The sequence below is a fragment of the Lutra lutra genome, chromosome 4 (genome assembly GCF_902655055.1).
Source record: "Lutra lutra chromosome 4, mLutLut1.2, whole genome shotgun sequence".
In the NCBI taxonomy this organism is placed as follows: domain Eukaryota; kingdom Metazoa; phylum Chordata; class Mammalia; order Carnivora; family Mustelidae; genus Lutra; species Lutra lutra.
Genome location: NC_062281.1, coordinates 188,388,649 through 188,400,883, shown reverse-complemented (window position 1 = coordinate 188,400,883; position 12,235 = coordinate 188,388,649). Strand labels below are relative to the sequence as shown.

The window sequence follows — 12,235 nt, the reverse complement described above, 5'->3', positions numbered from 1 at the left end:
GAGGGCAGGAAGCAAGAATCTGAGCACCTGTAACAGCTGGGGCAGAGGCCTGAGAGCAGGAGCCCAGGACAGCGCCCCAGGACTGCATCATGCACCCGGGACAGACACGGTACCCCGCAAAGGCACCCGATCCAGGTCCTCACGACAGATGTACCCATGGCTCCTGCTCCCAGGTCATCGACACTGCCAGCCCGGAGGTGACCAGGCCTGCCCAGCCCAGCCTTCCAAACCACACGGAATACCACAGGATTCTGGGAGAACGGAAACTGGATGACCCCTGGCTGTGGGGCCTCATGCTCTGGGGCTGAGTCACCCAGGCACCCATCAGCCTCAGCTAACAGTGACACAGGCCTCTCCAAAACAGATCCCCGGCTGCGTCCCCCGGGCTGCCCTGAATGGGCAGGAAGGTGAGTCCACTGGCCCCCGTCACCCAGCAACGAGGCCGCCCTTTGGGTTAACTGACAGTATGGTACAAGCATGTGACATTTTCAGAGAGATCCAGTGTTTGGGACGGAGTCGCAGGACTCGGCTGGGCTCCCCGGGAGCCAACAAGACAAGGCGAGGTTGCCTTAGGTCACGTTCACGGCTCACTTTCCACCGGGACTCGAGAGCCTGGGGCCCGTCAAAGCCGACACTCGGCCCGGACACCGGTAATGATGGGAGAGGTGATACCCCGTGACTCCACTCTAATTAAGAGACGAGTTAAAAACGCATTAGCTTGTGCACGCAGGACAGGTACAGACCTGTCAAAGGCACGAGAGAGGTCACGTGCAAGAGGGCGTAAGACCCCTGTCCGCCTCTGCTTCGAGAATGATTTTCTCAGGCGTATAAACACACCCTAAACATCCACCCGACTGGTCAGATTAAAGCAATAAGATGTCACTGTTTCGCCTCCCAAATAGAAAACACGTTTCCAAATAATAACACGCCACACTGGGAAAGAGATGGCGAGACAGGTCTTCCCCATTTGCCAATGGCACCAGCTGCCCCGGGGCGCAGTTAGGCAAACATGCTTCTAGGGGTTTAAAATAACCATCGACCCTCACCCCGCAGGTCCACTTCAAAGAATTCACCCCAGAGAAATAAAATACCAAGAGGCATCCCCAAGCTTTACGCATATGGGATGTTTGGTTCAGCACTGTTTATGTACCAAAAAAAAATAAATAAATAAATAAAGGAAAACAAGCCCCATTTCCAACAACGCAGAGATCCATAAAATGACATATTACGTGGCCATGAAACGTTACGTTTTCAAAGAACTGTAATGGCAGGAAACTCTTGTGGCTCAATAAGAGAAAAAAAAATCAGTAACAAGACCCCCAGTACCACAGCAATTCGTTTAAAAATGTATATGCACGTAAGAATAAAACCGGAATAAAATACTGCGAAGCTTCAATAGCGGTGGGATTCAGGGTGGTTTCTGTTTCCTTCACGATACTTCTCTACAAGGAGACTGTTATGTTACAGTTAGGGAAATAAAACTGCTTTGATTTCTATAATTTTTTTAAAGATTTTATTTATTTGACACACAGAGATCACAAGTAGGCAGAGAGGCAGGCAGAGAAGCGGGGAGGAGCAGGCTCACTGATGAGCAGAGAGCCCGATGTGGGGCTCAACCCCAGGACCCTGGGATCATGACCAGAGCCGAAGGCAGAGGCCCCAACCCACCAAGCCACCCAGGCGTCCCTATTGCTTTGATTTCTAAAGGGAAAGAAATAGAGTCATCTTGGAGTCATCTGGGAGAAAGGACCCATGTTACCTCCAGCAAGCATCAGCGCTGGTCCCTTCGGCTGAAATACTGGTTACTTGGCGGTATGACAAGACGACCCCACTCATCTGACTAAGCCAGGCCCTCATCATGTCGGACATGAGAAAAGGAAGTAGGGTTACTGGCGAGGGGGGCAGCTCCCCCAGGGAGCGGTCAGTTGGGCTGGGAAGAAGGTGTTCATCATGGAGCCCTTTCAGGACCTTGCTGCCAGGACACCCCTTCTTAGTGAGGGGTTCAGGAACCCACCGGGGTAGAGCCTTCAAATGCTTGAATGCTCCAGGCACTCTAGTGGACCTTCTCCAGGAGGCTGTCCCCTAAGGGGCCAGGGTTACAGACCCAAAGCATGAGCTGTGGCCCCCCGCTACTCCTTCCCGGCCCCCAGCCGATCCTTCCCCATAGCTACATGTATCAAGGTCTTGGGGTGCAAGATGAGGTCAGGTCTCTTCGGTAGTACCTCAGGCTGTGACCTGCAGGCCACATGCATCATGGTTAGAGAGGGAAGGGAAGGAAAGTACCTGAGCAGTTGGGCCTCCCACTCTGGGACCGGTACCCGCCTCCCCTGTAACCCACTCTGGGGCATGGTGTAGGTTGTCACCTGGGTCGTCTACTCACTCTGTGCACCTCTGAAGCTGATCACAGAGGCAGCCCCACCTTGCCTGTTGCTATGATTTCTCAAACCCAGTAGCCATTCCTTCTTGTAGCTCCCAGAGTGACACTGGGGATAGGTGAGATGTCCCGTGAGCCCAGAGTCCCAAATGGTTTGGGCGCCCTGCCCTCACCCTGCTGCACCGAGACACGGCCCCCTAGATTCCAGCAGAGGGGTCTCTAGAGGGACCTGGCCTCCCCAGGCCCTCAACTTTCCAATCCTTAATATGACGACAATATTCCCTTCCCTTGAAACCAGACAATTTTAGAGTTAGAAGGAGCCTTGAAATCCTCCTACCCACACTCCTTTGCTTGCCAAAATAAAAAAATCTTGGAGATGTTTCTCTTGGTTCAGCTTCTGAACCAAGACAAGACCTTGGGTTTCTAGAGATGAACCAAAAGGCCCTCTCACCTCCAAGCAGTTCTCAAGCTTCAGGGTATACTGCAAGCCCGGGGTGGGGGCCGGGGGCTTAAAATGGGGATTAAAAATGCAGACCCTGGGCCTCACCCCCAGGCACCCATTCAGTAGGCCTGGGGGAGCACAAGTATCTGCATTTCAACCTAGTTCCTGTGTGTCTTCATTCCCCATCCACCCCCCTGGGCTCCTATAAGGAAACCAGGTGCTAGGCCCGCAGGGAAAAGATTTAAAGCCTAAGGGTGTTACCCAGCTATTCTCCATCTCCCCCAAACACTCCCCATTCTCTCCCCCTCTACCCAACGGCTCAGCTGAGTGATTTCCAAGGACCCTTGCTTCCAAGTCTGGAGTCCTTCCTACTTAAAGAGAGATGGTCGCTGTTGCAAATTGCCTGGGATCCACTATCTCACGGGAGAACCACCAGCCCAGGTGAAGGATCTGGGGCTGGGAGGAGGTCGGCCAGCTGCGACCCAGGGCAATCAGAGATTGGGAGGGGGCAGGGTTGGGAACAGCCTCACCCTCCCTCCTGATCTATCAGAAAGAATTAGGTGTAGGGTCAGACACTCCTGAGTGCACTCATCTCAGCCACTGACTACATGACACCATGACCTTGTGCAAACCACTTCCCTTCTTTGCACCTTGGTGGGTAAACCGTGGGTTAAGTTACCTGCCAGGCACAGTTGAATGAAAGGGGATGGCACCTGTCCATTACCGAGTGACATCCATCACAAGGTCAGGCCACCAGGTAAAATATAGGATGGCATATATTATGCTGAATTTCAGAAAGCGGCAAATAATTTTGTGTGTAAGTATATCCCAAATATTGCATGGGACATACTTATACTAAAATAGAACTTGATGTTTATCTGAAATTCAGAGTTAACTGGGCATCCTGGGGGGTTTTCTAGTTTGTTTTCTTATTTTAGGTTTGTCTGCTTTGTTTGGTGCTAAGTTGGCTAAGGGGCATTTCGGCAGGCATCCCCTCACCGTCTTCCTCCAGCCCCAGCACCAGTGGGACAGATCCTCCCGAGTCCCCAGACCCGGCCCTGCTTAACCCCCAAACGAGCCTGGGTGGAGGGGATCTGTTGCCTCCAAGGCATCCCTTCCTCCCCCCCTCCCCCGGGGTGTGCTCCGTGACGGAGTGCTCCCATCAGCACAGTGACCACACAGGAGGCTCGCTTGGCAGACGAAGGCATTTCTGTAACTGTCAGAGCCAGTCAAGGTCACTTGCTCTGCTCCGTTCTGCTTCTCTGGGGGAGGAGGGAACGGGGAGGCGAGGACAAGGCAACCAGGACAGGATCCCTTTGCTTCTGCCTTTGAGTCCTCTCTCCTGGGAGAGGCAGGGCACTTGCCTAGAAAACCCTGGAGCTTAGGCCTCATGGAACCCCATTTTCCTTGGCAGGAAGTGGGTGGCCACATGGTGGGGGGGGACCTGTGTCCCCCAGCTGTTGTTAACCCTCTGTGCCGTCACCCCTCTGGGCCTTCCAGTTAGAAGAGGATAGTAACAACAGCACTAACACTTAGATCGCGCTGCTCTGTGTCAGACACTGTTCTAAGAACTTCATACATAATACCTTTTTAATCCTCCCAGTAACCCTAGGAGGGGGGCACCAGCATCATCTCCATTTCACAGATGAGGAAATGGGGGTATGGAGGGGTCACAGAGCTAGCAAGAGGTCGAGGCAGGATTTGAACCAAGGTTGGGCCCTCACCCACTTTGCCCCAGCGCCTCTCAGAAGATAGAAGGAGCGCAAGGCAGGAGGAGGAGGGAAGGGACGACAAGGACGGGTGTCTAGCAAGCACCTAGGCTGTGCTAAGCAATCGCGCACCCCCGATGGAGCTGATCTCATTCAAACCTCACCGCAAACAAGGTGTGGGATGCTGTTATGGCATGCTGAAGTCGGAGGGAAACTGAGGCTCAGAGAGAAACGTAAGCGGAAATCAGAACTCAGCTGTCTTGCATCAAGGCCCATGCTCGTCCCCTCGCTGCCCACCTGGCTCTGGTTCATGGTTCTCTGGACACTGCTCTGGCCACACACGTGGCAGTCCACAGTGAGGCCACAGCTGCTCTTGGCACACACATACCCCAACCACCCTTGAGGTGCCTGAAGTCCTCGTGCTCCCTTCTCACTGCCTCCGTCTCTCCCCACTGAACCAGACCAACCCTCAACCAGGGCCAGGACACTGGTCCTTGCTCTGAGCCTGTCCATTCTTTCCCCCAGCCACACATCCCCACCTGGTGTCCCCTTTTCTTCCCTCTATCATGGGCCGGCCGTATGAGGAATAACATCCTACAGTCTCACTGTTCCCTGCATTCACCCAGGTTAGCTGGTTTTGATCCTGACAACCACTGGGTCAGATGGACCACCTGGTGTTGCCCATGTCCTATTTTCATACAGGAGGAAGATGGGGCTCAGAAAAGTTAAGGGTCCTGGCCAGACTCACCCAGTCTTTCCACCAGGACACAAACTCTGTCTTCTGACTCTATGACCAGGACTGTGTAGGGATCTCAGAAGTCAACCAAAGCATTTTAGAAATGAGAAGTCAGAAACCCAGATAGGACATGTGGCCTGTTCAAGGTCATAGCCATCCATCCGTGGCAGAACTGAGAATGAAGTCTGTAGCTTTGAACCCGATAGCACCTTGCCCTCACGCGAGAACACATGGAACTAATGAGACCCAATCAACTAACGACAGAGGTTAATGATGCCCATTCCACCCAAAAGCAAAGACAGGAGAGATCAGAACCAAGGCATACCCCCTTCCAAGATGAGGTTTTTATCTGGACATTCCTGTCTCCAGGACAGTCTTCTACTGGGGCAGGGAAGGTGACTGAGGGCAGGTCAGACCTTTTTAGGACTTGCTCCCCTGGTAGAGGAAGCCCGGGCTGAAAATGCCAGTTCAGGGGCCTGCGTCTGCTGGGGAATGATGGCCCTGATGCCTGGGGTTTGTGCTTAGTAAAGTATGGAGTGAATAAGGGACCACAGGAATTCAGGGCATAGAGGAGCAACATCCTCGGGATCCAGGAAGTGGAAAAAAGATATACCAAATTTAAATCCACATCTATGTCACTTTTTATAACGTGTGCCTTACAGCTCTGGGTCCTATTCTGTCAAATCCTTGGGGGCAAGATCACTTGGGACTGAGGCCCACATGCCTACCCCTGGAGGCCTGGGATCCATGGGAGGGTACGGACATTCTGCCTGCTCCCCGTCCTGCGGCTCATCTCTATGGATGCTGGGGTACCCTCTTCTCGGCTCTGCCTCTGCTTCCCTCCGCTGGGCTTTCCACGGCCCCTTGACAGATGTGCCCTCTGTGTTTCCATCTGCCAAAGGGATCTGTACGTCCATCCGTGTCACCACTGGAAAAGCATACCAGGAAAGCAAAGGGTGCACCAGCCTGCTAAGGTTTTCGCGTTCAGCTTTTCACATCTGGTCTGAAAACCCACAGAGCTGCAAATCTTCACTGCATCACCAGCTTTTAGCCGGCTGCCAGTATTCCTCACCAGGAATATTCCTCATCGCTTTTGGATGGAAGAGCAAACCTGAGAGCTCAGAAACAGACTTGCTCAGGCTCTGGAAGCTCCTGGGGAGCCCCTAGAACTGGCTGGATCTTTCGATCGATGTTCCGTGTAGCAAGAATAGCGCTCAGCCTTTCCCACACAGGAGGGTGTCTTCCACTTAGGAGGGGCCCATAAATAACCTGCACCCACCAGTCCTGGGACCCAAAGCCCAGTGAGTTGGTCTCAGACATAGGTAAAAGAAAAAAGGAAGGTCGCTAACTTCGGAAACTGAGCTGCTGGAGAAACAGGTGGAGAAGCATGGCATCAGGGCTCAAAAACTCCAGAGAATCCAGATGTGAGCCTCCCCACCCGCTTTCCCTGGCAGACTCCCAGGCAAAGTTCAGGCTGGAAATCTGCCAGGCTTATACCTGAGCAACTGTCCTGGGGCAGTTTCTCCCATGCACCCGAGCTGGGCTTCCAGACCTGACCCAAGACCCCTGCCCCCCGGGTGCTCGCTGATCCCCCTACCCTCCCATCCCCAGCCCGGTGTGTAGCCCAGCCTGCCTGCAGGCTCACCTTTCGGCAGCTTGGACGCGTTGTCCTGGATCCAGGAGAAGAGGTGGGCAAAGTCGCAGTCGCAGAGCCAGGGGTTCCCGTCCAGGCGCAGGGTGCGCAGCGCGGGCAGCGCGGCCAGGGCGGCCACGTTGAGGCTGCGCAGATTGTTGTCGTTGAGTTCCAGCACCTGCAGCGACTCCAGGGTCTCGAAGGCGTCCTCGTGTACGCCCGCCAGCTTGTTGTTGGCCAGGCTCAGCTTGACCAGCCTCCCCGCCGAGCGGAAGGCGCCCGCGCCCAGCTGGGTCAGGTTGTTGTAGCTGAGGTCCAGGAAAGCCAGCTTGGCCGAGCCGCTGAACGTGCCCTCCTCCAGCGAGCGCAGCGAGTTATTCCTGAAGTCCAGGTACACCAGGTCGCCGTAGAAAATGAAGAAATCCTCGGGGATGTGCTGGATGCGGTTGCCGGCCACCAGCAGCTTGCGCACGTCCAGGGGGAAAGGGTCGGGCACGCTGGGCAGCCCGCGGTCGCGACAGTCCACGGTGTGTGGGTCGGTGCAGGCGCAGCCCGCGGGGCACGCGTGTCCAGGCCGGAGCAGCAGCAGCAGCAGCAGCAGCAGGAGGCTGCAGAGCTCGAGCGCGGCGGCGGCGGCGCGGCCGGCGGGGGCGCGGGGGGCGGTGCGGGGGGCGGCGCGGGGGCGCATGGCCGGGGGGACCGGAGCGAGCCGCGGCGACTCGGACCTGGCTCTCGGAGCGAACCCTGGCGCGGGGCGGCGCGCGGGGTCCCGGCGACCAGGCGCTGGGAGCTGGAAGGTGGCCGGGGACGGCGTGCGCCCGGGCGCGCGGGGGCGACCGAGCGCAAGGCGCACGGACTCCGGGAGTCCGGGGCCGCAGGGACCGAGATGCGAGAGTCGGGGAGGGAGGGGCGAGGACTCGCGAAGGACTTACCGGGACAGGAAATTAACCCGCCGGAAAATCCCAGGGAGAGGCGGGGAGCGATAAAGGTGGCCGAGTGGCCGGCGCCAAAGCGGCCCCACCCGGGCAGCTTTTTTCTGAGACCGGGTAATAAGACCTGTCGCGCGAACTTGGCCAGGAGCGCTCGACGACTAAGTTCGGTTACCGAGCGCCCCCCAGCCCAGCGATTTCCAGAGGGCGTGTTGGGGGCCTTGCCCCACACCCCGGCGCCCTCCTGGTGCCAAAGAGCGCTCCCCCTGCGCCAACCCCGTTGCCAAAGGGAACACGACCTGGGTCCCTCTGGCTCTGTGCCCGGGGCAATCCCGGAGGGCTCTAGAGCCGCTGACCTAGGGTTGGGCGGAGCTCCTGAGTGGCTCATTTTCACCTCCTCACTCCGCCCACCCGCACTTGACCCATCTCAGGGAGGCACTAGGGGTCAAGTGAGGCAGACAGCTGTGGCCTGAAGGAAGCCAGGGCTTGTCAGCACTTTCCATGCTGGCTGGAGCCTGTCAGGAACTGGAATCCCCCCTGGCAGGATTAGACCTGGCTGCTAGTCTACAAGAGGCACAAGGGAGAGGCACTGCGGCGGGGTGGGGGGGGGGGGGGGAAGGCATGGACAGGGGTCTGGCTCCCAGTGGTGAGGCCTCTGTTCCAGGGCCTCCACCTCTAGGGAAACCCTGTGTCCCATCTGTGGAATGGGAAAGGGTAATAAGTATGATACTGGCAGGAGATTTCTCTCCAGGGAACACTACGCTCAAGTCGAACTCCCCCCACCCCCCAGCTCCTTTAGAAATGGTTGAGAGGTCCCCACAGAGCCACCAAGAGTTTGCCCTGCTGCTGGCTATTTTGGTCCAAATACCATGGAATTGATAAGCTCCCAGAGAACCAAAATAACCCAAGGAACAGCTGTTGGGCAGGGGCCCCCCAGAGACCCTGCCCTGGTCCCTGGCCCCCACACAAATGGGTAGAGGGTCAGATTCTAAAACCATAAGAGCTAAGCCCCAGCCTTTTTCCAAAGGTACATGCAGTCTCGATGCCTTCAGATGGATCAAAAACCTGAGCCTCTGGGACGGAGCCAACAGCTCAACAGATGACAGGTGTTTGCAGAAGACCGGGATGGGGGGTGGGGAGGAGGGTAGGTGGAGAGTTTCAGGGAACAGCTTCTGGGGTCCTCCAGCCCTTTACCTGCTTCTACTCTGAGCCACCATGCCAGACCTTCGGAATCCTCTGTGCCCCTACTTTCCCAGGGTCCCCCGCTTGCCTTTATCATCCCCCGGTGCAGAGGATCCACCCCCGCTCTGGCATCTTCCTCTTGAAGAGGCAGATGCGGGGGGGAGGGGATCATCTCAATCCTCCTAGAGTGGGTGAGCGTACCCCAGGCTTCATACATGATGTGTTACTTCAGTCTCAGACAAAGCACAGGCAGGTGGTAGAATAAAAAGGTCCCCCTGTTGCAACTCTCCAGGAACGCCCTGAACCCATCTGTGACACTCTCCGCCTTTCCAGTCTCAGGCTTGGTTTCGGCTGCTCCCTCCGGTACTGAGGAGAGCCCCTTTATCCCTGGCTTGGGCCCACAGCATCACAGCTTCATGGTATCTGTGTTTGACTGGGCTCCCAGCTCACACGTGCGGACCCGTGCCCCTGTGTGCCTCCGTGGGCACCAGCCCTTCCTGCAAGGAAACTGGCTGGCTGCGGCCCTGGCCTGGGAGTCGGGCTCCTAAACCTGGTCCTGGCCCCACTGCTAGTCACAGAAACTTTCATGGGCCACCTGATCTCCCCTGGGAAACATTTCTTAGCCTGGGGTCCCTGGGACCCTTGGTGATGAACACTTTTCAGAATTTAAAAAAAAAAAAAAATCAGGTGAAACCGGACCTTTATCTGCAAGGAGGCCACCCAGAGTAAATGCTGCAATTCTTGGTAATGGACTTGATGGTAGCACTGATTCTTTTGTGCTGTGCAGAAGCTGGCATTCACAGATAACTTTGATTAATGAAAACGGAGATGCATTTCTATGTACTAAATGCAAAGGGTTTAGCAAGGGCTTTCAAAACGGGGGTGCTTGGTGGTAAAGTAAGGAAAGGGGCTTCTGCTAATGAAACTGTTGAGAAACACCACTCCTGGCCTGGATCTTTCTCGTCTTGGAACTTGGGAGAAGATACTGGCTCTCCTCTCTTCCACAGACTACGTAAGGCCCACGTGGGGAAATACTGGTAGGAAACGTGATCTAAAGAATATTTAGAGAAACTGCTTATAAAAGTGGCCCTAACCATCTGTACCCCAATGTTTATAGCAGCAGTGGCCACGGTAGCCAAACCGTGGAAGGAACCAAGATGCCCTTCAACGGACGAATGATAAGGAAGATGTGGTCCATATACACTATGGAGTATTATGCCTCCATCAGAAAGGATGAATCCCCAACTTTTGTAGCAACATGGACGGGACTGGAAGAGATTATGCTGAGTGAAATAAGTCAAGCAGACAGAGTCAATTATCATATGGTTTCACTTATTTGTGGAGCATAACAAATAACATGGAGGACAAGGGGAGTTAGGAGAAGGCAGTTGGGGTAAATTGGAAGGGGAGGTGAACCATGAGAGACTATGGACTCTGAAAAACAGTCTGAAGGGTTTGAAGAGGTGGGGGTGTGGGAGGTTGGGGGAACCAGGTGGTGGGTATTGGAGAGGGCACAGACTGCATGGAGCACTGGGTGTGGTACAAAAACAATGAATACTGTTATGCTGAAAATGAATTTAAAAAAATGATTAAAAAAAAAAGTGGCCCTAAGTCCTGTTATGGCAAGAATGCCTTGTTTCTTACTTTGAGTGTCCCCCAAAGTCCCTCAAATATAAACCTAAGCATTTTTCATTAATATCAGCAGGAGAAGACTCAGTTGGGGTTCATGGGGAGCAGGGAGGGGCTCCCGATGTTCCAGGACTGCTATCCCTTGGGAAAATGCAAACTTTGTCACCTCTGATTTTCCCCAGGCAAGGAAAACATAGCTTTGACCTCAGCAAGGTCACACCATGAGTCAGTGATAGCTGCTGGAAATAGAACACAGGCATCCTGACTCCCCAGCTGCTCCAATCACCCTGCTCCCCCCCACCCCCAGGAAGGGGGCCTCTTACAGCCGGATGGGAAAATGTCGCAGGTGACAGGGACAGACCTTCAGAGACCGTGTATCAGCACCTTCTTTGTGATTCCTATTCAAAAGATTCAGAACCTGGTGTAGCAAACACCCAAGGTATTCTTATGTTTTCAAAACCCGGGGTCACGCCTTCCCCAACTGGCCAAGCAGAGCTCCCCACTCCCCCAGTGCTCCCCGAGCTATAACTACGTGGCCCTTCTTGTCTTGTTTCATAAGTGGCATGTCTGTCTCCCTGCAAAGTTGGGTTTTGGGAAGCTACGTGGACAGTGGCCCCCAGAAAATCCCCTCTGTGGACCCTGCTTCCTGTATGCAGAAACAGTCCTTAGGAGGTTTTCCCCCTTTGGTTGGCAGACTGACCACTAAATTAGCCAAAGTCTTAGGCCCTACGTTGTAAACAAGATTGTTTCTGTATGGGCTGTGCAGAAGTCTGCACTTAGGAGCAGATGCTAGGTTTGAATGATGAACGTGGCTGGTGTTCGGTGACGTCATTTGGGTTACGGGTGTGTATTGCCTCTGATGAGCACCTGGCTGACTGGGCAGGAGGCAGGAGGACACCCAAGGGCCCTAGGAAAGGAGACATGCTCTGGCCCTTTGCTTGGGACAGCCTGAGTTCATGGAACCGGCTCTCTGCTCTGTGGGCACTGCTGTGACTCTGTCCCCCCAATTAACCGGCCAACTCCAAGCTCCTCTGTTCTCATCCACGGCCCTTTCTCATCTCCACCACCAGGGGGCACTATCTGCTGCCTGCACGGAGGAGAGCAAACCCAGACCACTAGGTCTCTGGCAAGCCTGGACCCACTTAGAAGAAAAGCTCCTGCTTCTAGCTTCATCCCTGGAATCAGGAAACAAATATTCAACCAGCTTAAATGAGAGGTTGTGAGGGTGTAACAGGAACGTGGGTTTGGAGTCAGACAGACCCGGATCAAACCCTGGCTTTCCCATTCATGAGCTCTGTCACCTTGGGCAAGTTGCTTACCTTCTCAAAGCCTCAGTTTTCCATCTGTGAAATGGGATAATCCTAGTGCACGGGGTTGTTAGGAGGATTAAATGAGGCATCTATCAAATGCTTGGTGGTGAGACTGTCACAGCAAATGGCAGCCCCATAATTACCTAACTTCTCTACTTTTCACCCAGGTGTTCTTCAGGTAAAGTCCTAAAGTGCTTGTTTGTCTGGAATTTATTTGTTCAGAATGCCCTAAAATTCTAGGGTCAGTTTTCAGAAGTCTCCCTTCCTTGAACCATATTCTCCACTCCAACC

The 12,235-nt window shown here is 54.6% G+C and overlaps 1 protein-coding gene and 1 long non-coding RNA gene across 3 annotated transcripts in view; one reads left to right on the top strand and one right to left on the bottom strand.

Moving 5' to 3' along the window:
* The window catches only part of LRRC38 (leucine rich repeat containing 38), a 34,927-nt gene extending 27,169 nt beyond the window's left edge, over positions 1-7,758 (bottom strand). The window contains exon 1 of the mRNA XM_047728005.1: positions 6,907-7,758. Coding sequence (XP_047583961.1) covers positions 6,907-7,582 — 676 coding nt within the window. The 5' untranslated portion in view covers positions 7,583-7,758. The remainder of the gene's footprint in view (positions 1-6,906) is intronic.
* Positions 7,166-10,177, top strand: LOC125098833 (uncharacterized). Of its 2 annotated transcripts, none has more exons than XR_007126959.1 (3): positions 7,166-7,285; positions 8,851-8,929; positions 10,123-10,177. It is a non-coding gene; the product is annotated as an uncharacterized LOC125098833 (long non-coding RNA). The 2 variants fall into 2 exon arrangements; XR_007126960.1 differs by having other exon boundaries at positions 10,126-10,175.
* Positions 10,178-12,235: the final 2,058 nt, after the last annotated feature.